The sequence below is a fragment of the Drosophila sechellia genome, chromosome 2L (assembly GCF_004382195.2).
Source record: "Drosophila sechellia strain sech25 chromosome 2L, ASM438219v1, whole genome shotgun sequence".
In the NCBI taxonomy this organism is placed as follows: Eukaryota; Metazoa; Arthropoda; class Insecta; order Diptera; family Drosophilidae; genus Drosophila; species Drosophila sechellia.
The window spans coordinates 10247238-10267076 of record NC_045949.1 but is presented as its reverse complement, the minus strand read 5'-3'; the positions used below and the strand labels follow the sequence as shown (position 1 = coordinate 10267076).

The 19839-nt window shown below is 39.9% G+C and overlaps 2 protein-coding genes across 5 annotated transcripts; one reads left to right on the top strand and one right to left on the bottom strand.

Annotated features, from left to right (window-relative positions):
- The first annotated feature begins 2414 nt into the window (after nt 1-2414).
- Nucleotides 2415-12943, top strand: LOC6612010 (RNA pseudouridylate synthase domain-containing protein 2). 3 transcript variants are annotated; one of them, XM_032714040.1, is made up of 11 exons: nt 2415-2477; nt 4484-5220; nt 10295-10387; nt 10452-10539; nt 10596-10818; nt 11381-11468; nt 11657-11877; nt 11934-12124; nt 12193-12420; nt 12483-12802; nt 12868-12943. In XM_032714040.1, the coding sequence occupies exons 2-11, from the start codon at nt 4528-4530 to the stop codon at nt 12940-12942; spliced, it is 2220 nt and encodes a 739-aa protein (XP_032569931.1). In that variant the 5' UTR covers nt 2415-2477; nt 4484-4527; the 3' UTR covers nt 12943. The 3 variants fall into 3 exon arrangements, with proteins under 3 accessions (XP_032569931.1, XP_032569932.1, XP_002036527.1); XM_002036491.2 differs by lacking the exon at nt 2415-2477 and having other exon boundaries at nt 4226-5220; XM_032714041.1 differs by lacking the exons at nt 11381-11468; nt 11934-12124; nt 12193-12420; nt 12483-12802; nt 12868-12943 and having other exon boundaries at nt 11657-11790.
- A 1337-nt stretch (nt 12944-14280) lies between these two features.
- On the bottom strand, nt 14281-19062 carry LOC6612009 (lysosomal alpha-mannosidase). Of its 2 annotated transcripts, none has more exons than XM_032714034.1 (10): nt 18798-19062; nt 17937-18307; nt 17670-17875; nt 17476-17612; nt 17239-17372; nt 16234-16874; nt 15951-16171; nt 15472-15883; nt 14967-15409; nt 14281-14908 (listed from the first exon to the last, which is right to left on the bottom strand). In XM_032714034.1, exons 1-10 carry the CDS (start codon nt 18906-18908, stop codon nt 14342-14344), a joined length of 3243 nt encoding a protein of 1080 aa, XP_032569925.1. In that variant the 5' UTR covers nt 18909-19062; the 3' UTR covers nt 14281-14341. The 2 variants fall into 2 exon arrangements, with proteins under 2 accessions (XP_032569925.1, XP_032569926.1); XM_032714035.1 differs by lacking the exon at nt 17239-17372 and adding an exon at nt 16961-17094.
- Nucleotides 19063-19839: the final 777 nt, after the last annotated feature.

Genomic DNA, 19839 nt, shown 5'->3' with positions numbered 1-19839 from the left:
AAAATCTCCAAGCTGGTTAAGTTCTTTTAAATTAACACCCCAAAAACCAAGCACTCGAATTGAAAATCCGAATTAGCAGCAGTCATAAAGAAGTTAATTTATAACTGCCTGCAATATCGCGAATAATATACGACCCGAGTTGGCTTTTATCCAGCCTTAAGGCTTAATTACATTAACGTGTTCCCATATTTGGTAACTGCATACATGTGTGCTAACATGCATGTGGGAGTGTAATCTGAGGCCCAGCACACCTTTCTATATATATACCCTACATATATATGTTATATACAGGTTGGTAAGAGATCTGTGTTGTTTATAAACACGCGCTTGATGGGCATGTTTAGAGGCAAAGCTTTTCTATGAAAGCGAAAAAAAACGCGATGTCGTCATTTTTAGTTTTGTCCAGACGAAAAGTCAATTTAGAACAGTAGCTCAAATGTGCAGGTGTGTGTGCGGGCTCACACACACACACACACACACACGAATGCGGATGGGAGAAATTTAATGGGTGAGCTGGCGCACACCTACAAAATATCGTGCTGATTTAATCACTTTCTTCGTTTTCACAAACGAACGTCAACTTCTCGCACACACCCACACACACACCAACCCCTGTTTATTCAGGATGAGCCCTATAGCATTTTAGCCATATAGCCATATAGCCCCATAGCCAGTGGCCATTAAATGTTGCCTCAAATGACGGGCAAGCCTTTTCTTTGTTGTTCGCTTTCGTGACCAACCGCGTTTCAAGGAGACCTCCACTATACTCCACTCCACTCCATATACACGTAGTCCATGGCGTCTGGATCTGAATGGAATGGCCCGTGCGAAAGTGGGTGAGTTTCGGAAAACAAAAGTCACGCAGTCAAACACGCAATTCGCGGAGCCTTAGCCCAAATTTGATCAAACATAATGCCTTCTGTATTTTGGCCAGTGCTAATTGGAAAGAATTATTAAAACTAATGCAACTATCTTGGTGTTGTTTCAATGGTCTTTGCTAATCTAAGGATCAACATGAGCTCGCTTGATTTGGCTTAATTTGTTGCCTACTTTTTGGCGTCCAAAAACATAGAACCAAACTTACAAGGATAAAGTTGCTTAGATACGGAAACAAAGATTCGTTTTTTAATGTTATGATAACAACTTCTACGTTATGAATTTCACTTTTGGTGAAACAGATTTCGCATCATCATCAGCTTCAACATTCTTTTGTTCTTTTTCACTGTGTCAATCGGAAAGGCAAACGCATTGTTTTCAGAATATACATACATGTTGGTATGCAATTTTTGAGGAATTCTTTTGAATGATTATTTGGTGCAAGTCGTAACTGATATTCGAAGGTTGTGGCTGCAACACCAGAAGCATTCCGGAAAAGTGTAATTGTGGGTGTGCCGGAGGACACTTACCATTTGTTTAGAGGAATTGTGTCAAATGGTCCCAGTGGCTTTGCACATCAGTGAGTTGATAGAAAAATTCAAGAGCAACTTATTCAAAGTCCTATAGAATTAAACTGACCACTTATACAATTTTTTTTTGAAGAAGAAGATCTTTACAAAATTATAAAATAATATAAATGCTTAATTTCGTATGTCATAAAACCATTGCGAGACTGATTGCTGGCCTAATTTGTAAAATCCTTTTTATTTTCCAAAAATGCTAATAGAGTCATGTTGGAATGTGTTGCAAGCAGGCAATCGCATGTTGCATGTTGCAGTTCCATATCGAGTGCAACCGCAACCAAGTCGCCCGACTTTATATTTGAACGCGAAAGGTGAATTTTGGATTAACAAAGGCGCTAAACCACAAAAATTAATCAAAGTAATGATTAATTCAATGGTTTTGGCAACAAATAAATACTTTACCTAAGTAGGTCTTAATTGGTGCACTTCGAAATAGACATTCTAATAACACGCGTAATTACTTGACAAATTATTTGATTTTGGCAATTTAGTTATATATTTATCTAAGACAAGTTTTCTAATTATAAAAGTTCCATAAACTTGATTTTAAATTACTTTTCGATTTATTTACTAGAAATACTGATAGAAAAATTACTACATTCAAGTAATATATTAACCACTTACAACTTACCTTTGATCGAACAAGTTATAAACCCAACACTATACAGTGGACAAAAAAAATGCATTTTATGTAACAAAACAAAAACAAAACTTGCTAAAATTAACATACTTTATTTTAAATGATAACACTCTAAAATAAACATTATAGCTCTTAAATATTATAAATATTAACTTTAGTTTTTAAATTTCTATTACAACATTTAAACACCTAATCCTACCAAACATTTTAAAATTAAAAAATGCAGTTTGCCCCACAGTGCAGCGGGAAATTCACCACGACGGCGAACGGCAACCCAAGTTTGTTATGTTTGCGCCAAGTTTTCTGGTTTCATTCAGTGTTTTGGATTCGGCCAGACTAGAAGTAGATGCTGCCGCGTGAATGCCATCGTCGGTCAGGTATTAAAACGTGACACTTCTAATTCGCGTGTGATTCCCCCGAGTTTGCAGTCAATTTGGTGCTCAGAAAACATTCAAAATGCGTTGTTTACTTTGTGAAAAAATCTAATATGAAACTCAAATCGATGTGCAAGTTATATTATTTTTAAAAGCATAATTAATGCGAACAGCCTGCAAAGAAAGTACACTAAAAATGCGTAAAGGAGACATGATTTTTGTCAAAAACATAATAGATATATGTTGTGAATGATCAAAGGCGCCGATATTTTGGCCAAATAATACAAATTTGTTTAATACAAACGATAATTTTCCATAACCAATAATATTATGACATATTTTATTGGATTTTAGTGGCTGAAACTATGGAACTTTGAGTGAAATGATTCGAATAATTGGGCATCTGTTAGAATTCATTGCTATATAAACCGATTATTATGCGCTTATTAATAGGAAAGGGAAAAATTAAAAAAACATTCTCCATCGGGGCACAAAACGGTCCATTAAAATTATTGTGTTGTGCTCTATGAAATTCTATGAGCCATTTTAGTTTTGAATTTTTCTTACCAACAGTTTAGAAACGAATTTACCTTCTGCTGGCGCAGATATACAAATTTTCTTATAAATATAGAAGTAGCTCTCACTAAAAATGTTGTTCTTGCTTTTAAGCCCATGATCTATTGTCATCCTGATGATTTCGAGATCTGGGGACTTACACATGAAACGTTCACACGCGCGCATATATAGGATGATTTTATTTCAAAAAAAAAAAAAAAAAAGATTCTTTCTTCCCATTGTCTACACATAATATAGTTATGCAAGAATTTTGTTTGAGAAATGTACTAAAATCACTCGAGAAGATACACAATTGTGGCTGATAAAATGGAACTAAGACAAAAGACGACTGATGACAAAAATGAGTGTGGCTATATCTCTATGTCTCTATGTACATACATTCCTGCGTCTTAAGGCACCGAAAATCTCGAATAATTCTTTGAAATTCTGGTATCTTGTCGATACAGCCCGAGTGGACCTAGTAATATACAAAAACTTAATTTAGCACAAGCTGCTAGCGCAAATGAAAATGTTTACACGTGCGCATTTGTGGCATTTGTCTCAGTAGGTGGTGAGGTATATATGCACGCTATATATACGTATATATATATACCTGATTCTAAACATTCTAAATCGTGAGCCGATATCCTAATGCCCGGTCTCGCATACGTATTATTCCATCCATTACACATCCAAACACCACAATATATAGGCACCCATACGCATTTCTTCTTGCCAGAATTCTGACAGACGCATGTACGGTTCCGAATGTAGGTTTATACGTATTCTAGAGGATATATTAGACTTTGTCTCGTGCAATTAGAGTAGCCAAGTAGCAGATGGCCCCCGCGTGTCTTCCAAATGTATTCTCAAAGTTTCCATTATCGTTTTGTATTTAGCAAAAACTCTTATTCGAATAGAAATTCTTTGATCCAATAATGCTCTTGTGTATGTATGGGCAATGAAAATATTATTGTTAAAAACATATTATCGCGCACACGATAGACAAAGTTAATGCAGTGCAAAAGCTAATCAACATATTGTTCCGACTTTTTTGTGTGTTTGTATTTTTTAACGCCAATCCGCTAATATAAACCACAAATTAACGCATTTCGTGGAGCCTAATATGCAAGCTTTGGTATAGGTGTTCATAAACACTATAAAAAATAAATAAGCCGTTTGTTTAGGTTTTTAATTCGCATTATACAAGCCCGAAAATCGCTTCGACTTTTCAAATAAAACAGTCGAAACAGCATATGTACGGCCAAGACAATTTGTAAACACGTACAAGTACACAAAACGATTTGTAATTGACTTTAAGAGCCATATTGCTATCGCAATCAAAGTAAACAACAGATGATCGTATAACTCGGGAATGTATCCGTGAAGTTTTCTATCCGCAACGATATTAATGTCATTTCCGATCAACGAAAAAATACCCATCCAATCTGCAGTTTCCTCTCAGTGAAGTGAACAATTGCCCAGGAGCGTGTCAACAATGCAGAATTCTCCGGCTCCATGTGCCTGGTACTTGTCCTGGTCCCTGGCCGCCCAGCAGCACCAGCAGAAGATGCTGCAGATGCAGTCGCCGTTTCTGGACAAGATGGGCTCCACGACGGTGGGCGGCATCTTCGCTGGCCAGCCGCAGATGCAGCAACCATTATCGCCCAATACGGCAGCAGCACCGCCGGCGAACTATCAGCAGCCCGCTTTGCATCCAAGCGCCGCGCCGGGAGCACCACACTTCCACATGGGATCCCCGTACAGTCATCTGGCACCGCAGCTCCTCAACGCCGGACAGCTGAACCAGAACGCACTGATGCACTCCGCCATGTTCTCCTCCCTGCCACTTGGTGCCTACTATGCACCCGCCGCCGGCGCAGGTCACTCGGCCTTTGGTGGCGTTCCCCTGACCACGGCTGCCCAGCAATCTTTGTTGGCCGCCACCGGAGGAGCACCTGCTGGCCATTTGGCCAACCAACAGACGGCGGCCCAGGTGCCCGTCCAGGTGCCCGTGCAAATGGCCCAACGGACCGCTCCGGCCGCCTGCTCCATGGTCCAGCCACTTAACTGCCTGCCACACCAGGAACTGAATCACCTGTCGTCCATCAATCTCAACCTGCTGCGCAGTCCGGCGCCTTCGCTCCCAGCCATCCAGGTCTTGCCAAGTGCCGAGGTGCCGATTAATAAGGTGAGCTGCAGTTTGCTTAGTACTTGTAATGATAGGCACTATTCGTACTTGAGCGAAGGCTAGTACTTAAATTACGTAGACAAGTGCACTGAGCGAAAATATCAGTAATATATGAAAGAAAAAAAACTATAAAAATTTAAAACTATTATCCTAATGATGAAAATATTTCTTGTGAAGGGTGGGGCAGTTTCATTGCCTTTTTTGTTTTCTTGATCTTTCAATTGGTATATTGAATACTTCATTGTATAATATATACATGTTTCTTAGTTTACAACAAGATATATAAATCTTTTTAATGGGTAAAACAATTGATGGATCACTGCTTAGCTGCTTTTGTTTAATCAAGACATAAACATAAAAAGTTCTTCAGTTCCTCATGTAACTATAAATGATTAGTTATGCAAATAAATAGAAGCCCAAATCACTTGGCCAGTTAATTCTTTGCTTACACAAAACATGGCAGTGATTTACACTTTCACAAAATAATGTAAACTAAGTACACTCGATTTCCTTTCTATAATCCACAATTAAATCGTAATACCGCAAGTGAGCAAATAAAAACCCAACCACCACTAATTGGTCCTCCAAGCGTTGATGTTGCCCCATAACGAGGTGTTGCACAATTCGAGCCGACAGCGATGTCAAAATTAATAACAAATTATTTCAAATTTGAAAGCATATGGTCGAGTGTGTGTATGTTATTTAACAATAAAATCTTCTCGATCCGCTTTTTTTGTTATTTTTTGTTTTAAGTGCCAGCTCAGTTGCGTTTTTCGGCATGAACATCGAGCTCTTTTGGCTCCAAGATTTTCCGCTTGGCTAAAGCCGCCTTATAATATACCTACTTACCAGCTATTTGCAGTGGCTATCTTTTGAAACCCGATGATTTCATAAGCCAAGTGGTGAGCGGGCAGCCGAATGAGCTGGTCAAGGTTATAGTTGGCCTATAGCCTTACTCCAAACATATACATATATGGTATGTAGCTACTAGTAGAGTAGCTCCCAGATGTGCGATGTTTTCCATTGTTTAATGCACATGGGCTGTTTACACAGCGCAGTGTCTATAACTTTACACTTGCCGGCGAATGACCATGAAAATCAAGTTAGTTGCATCTGCGAGATAGCTCACGCTTATAGATACATGCAGGCGGGGAGTATCTGATGGATGCCGCTGGTTCGAGGGGCTAAAGTATCTGAAAGTGATTGATTGCAACAAAGGCTGCCCAGTTAGCTGCCTAAAATCCATTGATAGACTAATTGAAATGATTCATAATAATCCAACTGAGATAAACCCTTGAAAATTCAACACTTAAGCCACTGCAAGCGGATGCACAATGCATATATATGTATATATAAAGTTGACATATATAGTATAGAATTTCCGAGTTTGATCTTGGTTTTGGATGCACAGCCGCCAAGAACTGGAAAATCGCATCATTTGTGGCTAAGTAGGCAAGCAGCGCCGTTATGGGAAAACTTGAGTAGGATGTCATTGGACCATTCCTGCAGCCTGATCGTTTGGATTCTTACGGCTCTAAATGCATTCGTCAACAAGTTGCCTTGTGCGGCATAAGCCCACTTACTGGTATCTAGTTTACTCAATCAAAACTGGCTTAAGTTTATACAGTTAAGCCCGATACAAATCACTTGGGCAATTTAATTTCTAACACTGCTACGCCATCGCAATTCTCAGAATGGCTGCAAAGTTGCTCGCTTGAAACTATGAAAGTTCAATAAACTCGATAGATAGCATATTTTAAAGTGAATTTTCAAATATTAAACGTTTTTCCACTGTGCCACATTGGCCACATTTTCGTTTTTAGAAAACCTAAACCATTTTCATTGTCACACGCTCACATTGTCCAAGTTTCCATTTCTCCTCCGATGCTCTAGCATTCAGATCTAGTTATCTTAAGCCTATTATATCAGCCATTTCAATGACGTAGTTTAGCCTTATGAAAAATGTTTTGTTTACAAGAGCCAGCGCATGGGTATGAATATACTTTTCCATGCGTAGATCAAATACGTAATCTCTTTTAAAATTGATGTTTAAAAAGAATTTGGAGCAGAACTAACACTGTATGATGAGTGCTCTTGAAAATAGATAATTAATATATAGCCATGGGTGGGTGGTGGTCACGTGTAGTGCTGGTCTTTTAGTTTTCACCATTCAGTTTTCCGCTTTTCCAGACATTCGCCGATCCGTTCGCACCTTGCGCAACACATTGGTGGTATTGGTGGTGTGCTGGCGATAAAAGCGTGCCGCCCGCGATTCGTACTTCGCCCCCGCACCCACATCCGCAGATTCTCCATGAACAGCCTTGGGGTGGGCGGACTCATAAATATGTTCCGGGTGCCAGAATGAGACACTATATTTTCCAAGCGGACGGCATATCGCCGGCCACTCACTTGTATATCAAAGATACAAATGCTTTTTTTTCCACAATTTCCCGACCGAGAAAATACCTCGGAAATGCATTGGCTGTTCCATGTGGTTTAAAAGCACAAATTTAGAATATGATATAATGTAACTGAAGCTATTTCCGTGGCAGTTCCGGAGAAACCAATATGCTCCGTGCCAGCCAGCAGTCATCAGGTATAATTGAATATGCATTATGCGGCTGGCAATCTCTGTATGTGCATATGCTCATGAATATATGCAAATGTCTGCTCACATATATATATATATATATATATGTATATATACTACATACTTATAGAATATCTATATACACCAGCGATAATCAGCTACACTCAGAAAAATTGAGCACGAAAAAAACCGAGATCGATTATCAATCAAATCGAGATCAATTATTTTCAAGAGAGGAAAAAACTTGATTTTGAGACGAGAAACATGTATGTATGATCAAGTCTTTTGCAATCTGAGAATGATTCGATCTCGATCTGAGTATGTTGAGCATGATACGATCTCAGCTAGATTTTGAGATCGAAATGTTTTCTTTTTTCTCTGAGTGTAGTGATCGTCTGTGGATGTGAGGGTGCCATGTGGGTTGGGATGGAATGGCATGGGATCCGAAGTGCGCCAAGATCGCTGGCAACAGGTCGCCGCTGTTGAATGATTCAATTAATTGATCATCTTCGTTTATACTCAGCTCCCATGGATGAGTGGACGTGGAAGGCGGCGTGTAGGAGGTCTTCATTCATTTTTGTGTTCAATGGATATCAACACCGGTAATTGGCCAACACGAACGCGAAACGCATATCATTCGATTTGGGGATAGTCAGATTTCTTCTAGTTTCTTGTTAAAAAAAAGGGGGAAAAACATATATTTCGACTTTGAGCGGTGCCAAGAGCATGTGGGTTTCGGATGTTATTAGTTGATGTGTTTTAAAATTCTTGTGTCAATCAGAACTGATTTATTTTTAGTGGAGGACATGCACTAATGTAGCGTAACAAATATTTACTGCCCGCCTGTTTGTACATCAATTTGTGGGGTTGCCTTGTTTAAACGCTAACTCGTTGCCAGCAGGTGTTTACTGCTGAAATTAAACAAAAATAAACAATTATCTGCTAGTCGCATCTTAAGTTGATCAAAACTGGCAATTACATGGCGCGAGATACTGAATCTTACGGATACAAGTCGTTTGTTACCCACTTTATTTTAACCGGAATTCCAGATGAGTTGTTGCAACAAGACGATGTTTAAACTGAAGAAATAGTTTTCGAAACCATAAGTTAAACATTTCATTTTCCCCTACTCTACATCCGGCAATAAATTAGAAATTCTATCTGAAACATTCAATATTTCTTTAGGTTTCTAAAAACAAAGAAAAGCTATGTTTCCATTGCTATCGAAATCGAATCAAATCAAAATTTTGACATATTATGATTCCGAGATATAAAAGTCTCAATGAGAATTATGGGTAAATAATGATATCATAAACACGCCCCAAAAAATAAATACTTGCAGTTAGCTTTTACCATCGTTTTGGGTTTATTTTGGGTTAGTATATATGTTCGGCTGTTCATAATGATCTAAATTTAAAACGTATTCATATATACTTCGAGTGTATCTTCTGTGCATTGTTCTGGGTTGAGACTGCTTTTCTCAAATATGCACGGTGTACACGGTCATGCATATGTGTATCCACGCGTTTTAGACCCATTGTAACTGCGGGCCGAGTATCTCAACCCGCACGGCCGGACGGCATTTCATCCTAATGGTATCCCCCGTGGTCGTGGCTGTAGTCCGTGGCTCTCCCGCGCGACTTTTTGGGCATGCAACATGTTTCCATCACGCGTTGGGCGCACTGCCAACGAAAGCAACGAGCAGCGGAATGCCATAATGGAGTAATGCGACTAGCGGATACCGGGCACTTGAAACTAATATACCCTCTGTGGGGGCTATTAAAGGGGGCAGAAGCTGATCAATAATTTTATATCTGTGCTTTTTAGATTGCTATGTTCAATACATATGTTCCAGGCATCAAGTACCTTTGGATACTACTTAAAAAATAATATATAAAAAGGGTATACGTCAAGAATATGTCCGATTTTCTATAATATTTCAATGCTATTACTTAGCTTTGCTTGAATTCTTGTAAGGCTTTAAGGATATTACATCTTTACAGTACAGTGAAAGGTAGGTTTAACTTCGAATTTTCAATTACATCCATTTCAAATTGTCCAATATGCTCCGCTTACCTTCAAGTACCGTGCATAAAAGACAAACGTCAGCCAATAGTAGCTCTATGAAGGCACCAGACATATAAGCGTCGAAGCCAAGTACATATCCCAAACTGTTTATAAATATATATATGTGTTCCTAGAACAATATTTTGGTATCTGTACGAACTTACGTAATATAAAGCATAATGTAACATTAGACTTGCCCGCCAAGAGCATCTCACTTTGACCCAAAATGGAATGGGTCTACCAAAGATTAATGGAGGGGAAATAAACAAAGTAATGCCCATTGAATTGGAGGAGAAGGTGAAAATAGATTTGGGTAATGTTGAGGTTGATATTGTGGATTATCTATAGCAGCAATATGAGCATCTTAATCAGAATGTGTTAGTTACATATCTATGAATTCTTAATTATTTATTACAGACTACTTCTCCAAGGGACGCTGAGAATCTTAAAATCAAGGTTCCAGAAAAGCGGAAAACAGACGATAATGATCAGATAAAAGAGCTAAAGAAAGTAAGTAACATTCAATGATAGGTCCTATATAATTATATTAATACATATTATAATTATATTTTAGGCTAAACTAGAGACAAAAGCATTGAAGGCTAAGAGGCCGGGATTCACGGATGAAAGATACCAGGAAACATCCTACTACATGGAAAATGGTAAGCCATTCGGCGCATCACAAAAGAATTATTGTTGGAAATGCATTTATAAATAGGTCTACGCAAGGTGTATCCGTACTACTTCACATTCACAACATTTACAAAAGGTCGCTGGGTGGGCGAAAAGATATTGGATATATTCTCGCGGGAATTTCGGGCACATCCCGCCGAGGAATATGAACGTTGTATCCAAACTGGCACACTGACAGTCAACTTTGAGAAGGTACCCATTGACTATCGGCTGAAACATAACGATCTTCTCGCCAATATAGTTCACAGGTATAATATTCATATTTTACTTATATGGCAAAACTTACATAATGTGTTCCTTGTAATTTCTCTATCCGTCCATTCTAAATGTGTTTTTCACAAAAAAAAGCAAAGTAACGCTATAAATGATATACATTGTCCAAACTGTTCCAAAATCATCAATACCAATAAATAATCCATAGTTAATAAAAGCCCAATGACTAAAAAAACTTGTTTTTGATTTTTTGATTTTCTAACACTATAAATACAAGTAATTGTACTTCATTTGTAAAAAATACTTACAATTTATTACTTAACCAAGCTAAGTAAGTCAAATGCAAGACTTTCTTCTATTTTACTATACCATTACATTTCAATAAAAAGTAATATAAACTTTTTACAACCATAACCATATATTTGAAAAGCCTTTCAAGATGCAGCCCATTAAAACAGACTTCAGTGAGCCAATGAATGAGTCTCGTAAAAGTTGCCCATCCGTTTAGCATATCTTAATAATCTTACCGATCTCTAGTGATATAGCCGACGGAGATGATATATCGAACTAACCCCAGTTTCATGGCTATCTTTACAGACACGAAGTTCCCGTGACTTGTCAACCAATTAAAATTGTGCATATGGATGAGGACATTGTAGTTGTAAATAAGCCAGCATCGATACCTGTAAGTGGCTTAAACGACCGCCATGTTACACATTTAATACAGAAATAGTTAACTACTTCGACTTTAGACTGTATGTGAATGTTATCACTGTCAGCCAAACCTACTTCCTGCACATCTATATACGCCGATTTTATGGTTTAGCTATTATATAAGATATGTAATCATTCCTTGTGCCTCCACTCTTACAGGTGCATCCGTGTGGACGTTATAGGCACAACACCGTAGTCTTCATTCTGGCCAAGGAGTTCAATCTCAAGAATCTACGCACAATTCATCGACTAGATCGATTGACCTCGGGACTCCTACTATTTGGACGCAGTCCCAAGAAGGCGCGCCAAATGGAGCAGCAGATTCGCAACAGGCAGGTGGAGAAGGAGTACATCTGCAGGGTGGAGGGCGTGTTTCCAGAGTAAGTAATCTTTCCAACTTCAAAGATTCTTTAGCTAACATTTGTTCAATTCTCAGTGGCATTGTGGAGTGCAAGGAGCCCATTGAAGTAGTTAGCTACAAGATTGGCGTGTGCAAAGTATCGCCGAAGGGCAAGGATTGCACAACGACCTTCCAGAAGCTATCCCAAAATGGCACCACCAGTGTGGTGCTCTGCAAACCACTCACTGGCCGAATGCATCAGATTAGAGTGCACTTGCAATACTTAGGTGAGATTATCTTGAATAGAGTAATTTGTAATACAAGTTACTAAATGAAAGTGTCATATTTTCCGTAGGTTATCCCATTCTAAACGATCCACTATACAATCACGAAGTCTTCGGTCCGCTGAAAGGACGATCCGGAGATATCGGTGGAAAGTCGGATGAAGAGCTTATACGAGATCTCATAAACATACACAATGCGGAGAACTGGCTGGGCATAGATTGCGACTCGGATATATCCATGTTCAAGAGCACCAAGGACGAGGCAGATCGGGAAAGTCTCAGCAGTGAGCACACTTCCGGTGGGTTAACCCATATGGTATCTTATGATGCAGTGTATCTAATGTCCGATGACATTTTTCAGTTGTTCATCACAGCGATGATGATGGGTGCGCCAATTCCCGGGAAACTACACCACCTTGCAATGAGCCGCAGCAGCCGGAAAATAGTGTTAAACTTTTAGAAACCACAAATGCAGTCAAGGAGTATCAAGTTGCGGCACAGAAGTCTTCCACGGAAATCTGCCCAGCTCCAGCACTGGATGCAGTGGAGAGTCCACTGAGTGGAGGTGGATGCCATGTGAGCAAGGTGACAGTAGATGAGCACTGCTACGAGTGCAAAGTGCACTACCGTGATCCAAAGTCAAAGGACCTTATAATGTATCTACACGCATGGAAGTACAAGGTAATTGATTATAATTCAGATGTGAAGTATAAACATTAATAATTTAATAACTATATATTTTTTAGGGCCCTGGATGGGAGTATGAAACGGAGTTACCGAACTGGGCCCGCAACGATTGGGACCACTTAGACTCGGCATGAGTATACAATAGTGCATATGTTAGCAACCAAACAGACCAAAATCAAACAAAATTCTATATATCATACATGAAAGATGTGCCTTTAAGATTGGATAGCATGCGTGCGCTTTTGTTAATGCGTTATACGATAATATTACTATGTACACACAGGCGTTTAGATCGATTGTATTAATATATATATATATATATATATATATATGCATTCTAGGATCCTATCAAAGTTCACAATCAACCACAAATAGGCTAATACAAGAGCTGAAAAGACGTGCAAATAAATTCGAAGCTTTTACTACAAAATATTAGGTATATTTATATGTATACAAGACATGCACTTATCTGAATTAATGATACGTGAAAGGCAATATATTATTATACTATAATCGGAATAGACAACTTTATAGAAATTAGTTTATATGAATGTAAAGCAAAATCATATACGGAAAAGTGAATATAAATAAAATTTTACAAATGTTTCTTAGAAAATGTGCCGCTTTGACCTCAAGGAATTCAAAATCGCAACAAACATATATTTAAAAGCTTTTTGGATGGTAAGTGCTTAAACATTAAAGTCCCTGAAAACCCAACGACTGAGAAAACTAGACGCAATTAAATCTAGAATAAGTACAAATGGTACAAAACGACTTGCCCCTTTTGCAATGAAAGTTTTCAACTTTTTTCATTAAAATGCGCTTTTGCATTCTACTACTTCGTACTCCTTCAAAAGTAATAGATGCATTTTTTATTAAAGAGGGTAAACATACAAGCGCAATTGCACCCTTATATGTACTAACTGGACTTTTGTTACCCCTTGTGCCACAAAAGTTATTAAACATTTGTGCAATGACTGCAGTCCGTATACCACACATGTATATTTAAGTAAGTTCGTGCCCCTGGCTAAAAATTAAATTGGGGGTAAGCTTTATTAAATATGAATGCATGATTAATATTAAGTCATCCGCAATGTCTGTTTTTCCAGTTCTCATTGCAGTGTAATAAAAAGGGGTAGCATATAGTTCATTATTCATGTACTATATCCTCGGGTTGCTCTAGTTTAAAGAATTGAAATATAAATACATCTTTTCCGACCGCAATTTTAAACGTTAGACAAGACAACTCAAAACACATAAATCAAGTCGCATCGCCTGAGGACAAAGGACTTTTCTTCCTTGAAACTTACATTGTTGGTCATTCTAATTTATAATCCAAATGTATTGTTATACTAGCAAGTATCTACAGAAACAAATTCCAAGAAGCTTCAGCAGCAGTAGATTCAGAAATTACAGGACATTCTGTAGTATAGACACTACACATAATGAATACTTAAGAAAACATCCCTAGATTATATTACTCATTAAATTTTATTAAGCATATACTTTCGTTGCTTTAGAGTAAAAAGTATTTTACGCTGGTGTTAGGTATACAATGAATGTTCTGATTTCCATAGGGCTCAGCTCGATAATGTATTCCTGATTGCTACTATCTGCCTTGAAGGAGTTGTAAGGACCTTCAGTCGACTTGGAGCTGCGACCCTCGTCCTTTTTGTCCTGACGCGAGTCTGTTTCGCGCTTAATGCGGTTGCTCTCGGCACCCAGTTGTCCAGCTGGCAAGCCTTCGTCGGCGTACTTAACACCCAACATGGGCTTCTCGGCACTTAGTAGGTGAACGGATTCGGCGGGTTGCGAGAATGTGGCATACGTGTTGAACGCGGCTTCTTCAGGATCCGGCGCAAACTGGAGTCGTCGACTTTCGTCCAGCCAGGCATTGCCATCCAGAGTCGTTTCGCGGATGCCCTCGACATCAAAGGCACTCAGCACGTTCTTGACATTGAACTGCACGGGCTGGGAGTAGGATGCATCCTCGCCGTTCTCCATGATGTGCTCGAAGCGCACCAGGAGTTCGTTCTCGTGCCAGGGTTCCAAGGTGAGCAGATGCACGGGTTTCGGCAGAACCAATGAAATTCCACTGAACTGCAAAATTTAATTTCAAATAACATCAATTCATTTTATAAGTATACCAGCCACTTACGATATTAGTGAAAGCTGTCTGCCATTCATCGGCACTGTAATCCTCCATATTGCTGAAGAACTTCCATGTGGGCAACAGTTTCTCCAGCTGGGTTAGCCTCTCGATTCCCTTGAGGGAAACACCTTCCCGATCCGTCGACTTGCCGAAGAACAGATGGTGCTTGCCTCGGGCAATCAGTCCATCGCCAAACTCGGTTTCATTCAAGGCCTCGCCCACTCCAAAGGCATCGTCCTTCAACAGACGACGGTGAACCATCAGTTCCAAGGATCCGTCCTTCAAGGAGCTGCCACCCTGGGCTCTGTCCGTTAGGATGGCCATGCGCGCAGTGTCGTCCTCCAGATCTATTTTAGTCGTAATGGGATAGTAATTGCCGGCAACGGCTTCGTTGATTTTCACACTCCACGTATCGCGATGGTTGATTTTCCTCTTGATCATCTCGCGACCTGTAAGAAGTAATTTGTCATGAAAATCCGATCTGGTTTCATTGGAATTGCCTAGGTATTACCATTTGAATCGGTGCGGAAAATGCCATCGGAAGCGATGTCAGAGTTAAAGCGAGTAATCACCTCCTTGCCAATGCCATCATCAATGGGAATCGGTCCAACCAGCCACTCGAACTCAGCGAATGAGTCCTTGTTGTAAACACGCACCACCTGGCTAATCCAATCGTTGAACTTCTGATGCACCTCCTGAACCAGATCACCCTTGTAGACTTGAATTTCGACTTGATCGGTGGCAAAGTGAATCTTGTTCTCGTTGGGTCGGAAAATATAGGCTCCAGATGATCGATTCAGGAACTCCGCGTTGTTTCCAACAGCACCCTCGTAGAACAGGAACTCCTGACTGACCAATCTGGTTAGGCCATCAGCAGTGACTTCAGAAAGGAAACCATTGGTGTCGAAACCAAGTTTAATGTGCTAGAAACATAAGAATATATAAATTAATATAAATTATATATAATATAAGTGATAAGTAATAACTTACACTATTTCCAATCACTGTAACGCTGGAAGTTCTCTTTGGCAAAGCCTTTGTTCTAGTATTGTCCTCGGTACTATCCAGTTTTTCAACATAATATGTACGGTATCCCAAAGGCGGAATATTGGTAGCTAGGAAAACAATTTCGTATTTGGCTGTGGAATTTCTGTGCTTAATGTCGATCAGCACTTGGGGAATCGGAACAGCTTGGCTTTCCAGAGTAACACCTGAAAGTAATGATAATCTGTTTATACTGAATCTCTTCTTCAGCTTTTGCTATGCAACATACCCTTGTTATCGATGATCCTGTAGTTGGAATATGGCACAGGGATCCTCACATACTCATTGACCGTGTGAGCCAGTGGATTGTAGAGGGTTAGAGCAAATCTGTCGTTCACCTCGGACACTGGACACAAAGTGATGTTCAGTAGGGCACAGGTTTTGAACTCGAACACATATTTGGCCGACTTATCCTTGACATTATCCTTCGATTGCACCGTCAATTGATTCAAGGCATTCCGAGTGGTAGCTCCACAAGCCCTGAAAGCAACACTCATCCGCTTGGCATAGTCCAGAGCCACCTTTTCCTTCTCTGTTCCAGTTATGGCATCGTGGTGCTGCATTATTCCGAGCGTTTCCCTCATGAAGGTCAAGTGGGGATCGAATTCTTCGGGTTTCTTGGGCGCCAGGGCACTCAACTGCTTGCAGACCTGCAGGAAGTGATTGCCATCCCGTTCGAATCGCTTCAAGGTGGGTCGCGATGTGAAATATCCCGTCCAATAGGCATGTGGATCGGAGGCATATGGGAAGAAGTCGTCGCTCTTGGTTGGCCAGGTGATGCCCGCATCGTGCAGGGATTTCAGATAGCACGATGGAGTGGAGTACAGAAGGTTTATGTTCGAACCATTTGCCTGGCGTTCATTGCCATATCTATGGGTCAATAAAAACGGGAACTTTGTTGTACAGACCGTATTCCTTCTCATCGCAAAACTCTGTCAAGGAAAGCCCCTACTTACTTAATCAGTTTGTCCAGATTTTTGTACCACATATCAGCGTTCTGGTAGTGGAAATCCTCACCCATGGTCAGAATCACGTTGGGCGTGCGATAGTGTTCGGCCATTTTCGTTACGTAAGCCAGGAATCTATCCACCTGTTTTTTTCACACACATGGCAGTCAAATTTAACTGGATTTTTGTATGGTAACGGACGGCACAGTGTTGGACAGAACAATTTGGAATTTGAAGGGGCTTTCTTTAACAGTTAGCTGCGCAAGGACATAACATTATGCAATTACCGTATCAACTTGTCGAGGTTCTTATAGTAAACTTGAGCAGCCTGGTATGTGAAATCACCGCCCATTGTGACAATGATATTGTTGGTGCGGTAGTATTGCGATTGGGTCTTGGCGAAATCCAAAAACGTATCGATCTAATAATGATGGGAATGGGATACACAAATGAAAGACATAACAGAAGCTCAACCAATGCCAGAGTAAAACATAAAAAAGACCACATATGGTATCAGTTCTTACGCGCTCTTTAACATTATTGTCGGGACTGTGTTTGCCATCGATAATGGGTGCATCGCTGCATAGGATATCGAAGCAGAAGCCATCTGGCGCCTGGTAGTTGTTGTAGAGGGCGCCACTGAACAGATCCGCTTCCTCTCCTGAAATATAGCAAGTAGATTTATTAAAAAGTCTTACGATTGGCGTGAGTTAAGTACCCAAATTGGCTGATCCATGCCAGATCATCTCAGCATTTTTAGTCATCAGACGCTTGTCCTTATCCTGGTAGTCCAGTCTACCGAAGAACATGCCATCGAAGCCCATTTGCGCGAACATGGATGCCATCTCCCGGGAGTGACCAAAAGGATCTATTTGCCATCCAACTCGCGGACGTCCGCACTCACCAAAGGTGTCATTCAAAAGTCTGAATTTGAAAAAATCATTTAATAGTTAATACAAGAATTTATGAATGCATTCAGACATACCTCAATCCCCAGGAGAACTGATCGATTACACTCTGGTAATGGGTGGTGGCCTCGTCATTCATGCTCCAGGCGCCGCCAATGAATTCGAGTCTTCCTTGCTCCACCAGCATCTTAACTGCATCCTGAACCTTGGGCTTCTGCTCCTTCCACCACTTGAAGAAGAAGGCAGATTCCACATAGATGAATCGCTTCTCGGGATCCCTGAGCAGAGCCTCCACCACCGAATCGATTATGTACTGGACTCCAGCCTTTTGGATCCTGGTCTCGCTGCCATAGTAGTATTGGTCAACGGTCTTCAGCCATCCCACGTCGTCATGGGTGTGGGCCACCAGGTGCACGTTCAGCATGTTGGGTTTGGTTGGATGGCAGCTCTGAAAAATCAAAATTGGAAGAATTAATATCTATTTTTCTCAAATTTATTAAATCCTCCTTCTCTAGCCATTCACATATTCTAACTAAGCTTATATTAATTACAATAAATATATAACAACTTTATAATTTCTATCTTCTCTACCATTTTGCAATAGTTTAGTGAGTGGAGTGTATCGGCACTTAACTGTTGAGTTTTTTCTAATTTGCTCCTTTGCCTGGTACGCTTATCAGTGCAAAATCGAAAAACTTATTTATATTTATTTTTACCATTTGCATGAAACAATATATACTACGCTCACAAAAAAAGGCTGAGATTACCGGCAAAATGTATATACCCTATGTGCATATACTGTATACCAGTAATCAGTTCCATTCTTACTTTAAACCTGTATGAGGTGTTTTCTGTACTTGAAAGGCTGCGCAGCAAGGAACATGTTGCATGCCCCATAATTTCTATGCCCTTTTCTAAGAATGGTTAAAGTAACCTACCTGATAGCCACACTGGGATGCCTTTGGTTGAATACTCCGCAAATCGGCATCGTGAATGAGGCAGCCGAGGGCGCAAAAGAACACCAGCCACACCGAAGTCTTCGCAGACATTGCAGTTTTCGTATTTTATTTATTTACGTTTGTGCAGTTTACATTCAACTCTTGATTTTGCACTTTCTCAGTACTGCACAATATATATACACACACAGGCACACAGAGGTTGCGGGAACAACCGACTTATAGAGGAAGTTCCAACCGAGCCAAACGATCGCATCGGCCTCTCAATGCGGACTGCTCAAACTGAGATCGCAAACTCAGCTCGAGACCTAACTTGAGAATGATTCTCTCTATACAAACACAGAGAAAGTGAGCAAGTATGAGCAAGTACATACACATATGTTTGTACTTTGGATCGTTTGTAGGTATGTATGTGCGGTAATTCGCCGGGTAGAAATACTGATAGGCTTATAAGAAGTATGTACATGCGCGCTCTTAAGTATTCCTTTAAAGATTTCTAAACTGGCTTTAGATTGATCCATTTAATCGTTTTCACACCATAAATTGCTCAAGTGCTTAATTGGTTTCTGAAAACCGATCGCAAACACAAGTGCATTCGTGATAACCACTAATCCACGGTTACTATCGAAAACTCAAAAAAGGGTCTAAATGGTGCACTTCAGAAACAGGAGGTAATAACCTCGGGCTCAATAGTGCTGAACTACAGTTGCCCAGTAACTGCGATAAAACTATAAACTATAAAACTAGAACTGCGTTTATTAGGGTGAGTTCAAAAGATCGTTCGAATATGTAAATGCTAACCATACGAAAGTTCATTGATAGAATGCTGATAGTCCCAATTATCAGCAAAATATATGGGAAAATCCTATATCATAGCTAGAAACATCGCAAATGGTAGTAATACTGAAAGATGGAGGTTCCTTATAAGTTTTACGATTTAATATAGTTTACAACTAAGAAATTTCAGAAAATTTCATTCAAAAACTAAAGAGTACAAAATAGCTCTTAAGTTCATTATGTAAAT

Excerpts from the sequence above, each read along its gene's own strand:
- LOC6612010 (XM_032714040.1), top strand. The coding sequence starts at position 4,528 with ATGCAGAATTCTCCGGCTCCATGTGCCTGGTACTTGTCCTGGTCCCTG. Across the intron at positions 12,421-12,482 it reads CAGCAGTGAGCACACTTCCG|TTGTTCATCACAGCGATGAT; the intron begins GTGGGTTAACCC and ends GACATTTTTCAG. Across the intron at positions 12,803-12,867 it reads TACACGCATGGAAGTACAAG|GGCCCTGGATGGGAGTATGA; the intron begins GTAATTGATTAT and ends TATATTTTTTAG.
- LOC6612009 (XM_032714034.1), bottom strand. The coding sequence starts at position 18,908 with ATGTCTGCGAAGACTTCGGTGTGGCTGGTGTTCTTTTGCGCCCTCGGC. Across the intron at positions 18,308-18,797 it reads CATCCCAGTGTGGCTATCAG|AGCTGCCATCCAACCAAACC; the intron begins GTAGGTTACTTT and ends TTGATTTTTCAG. Across the intron at positions 17,373-17,475 it reads ACAATAATGTTAAAGAGCGC|ATCGATACGTTTTTGGATTT; the intron begins GTAAGAACTGAT and ends CATCATTATTAG.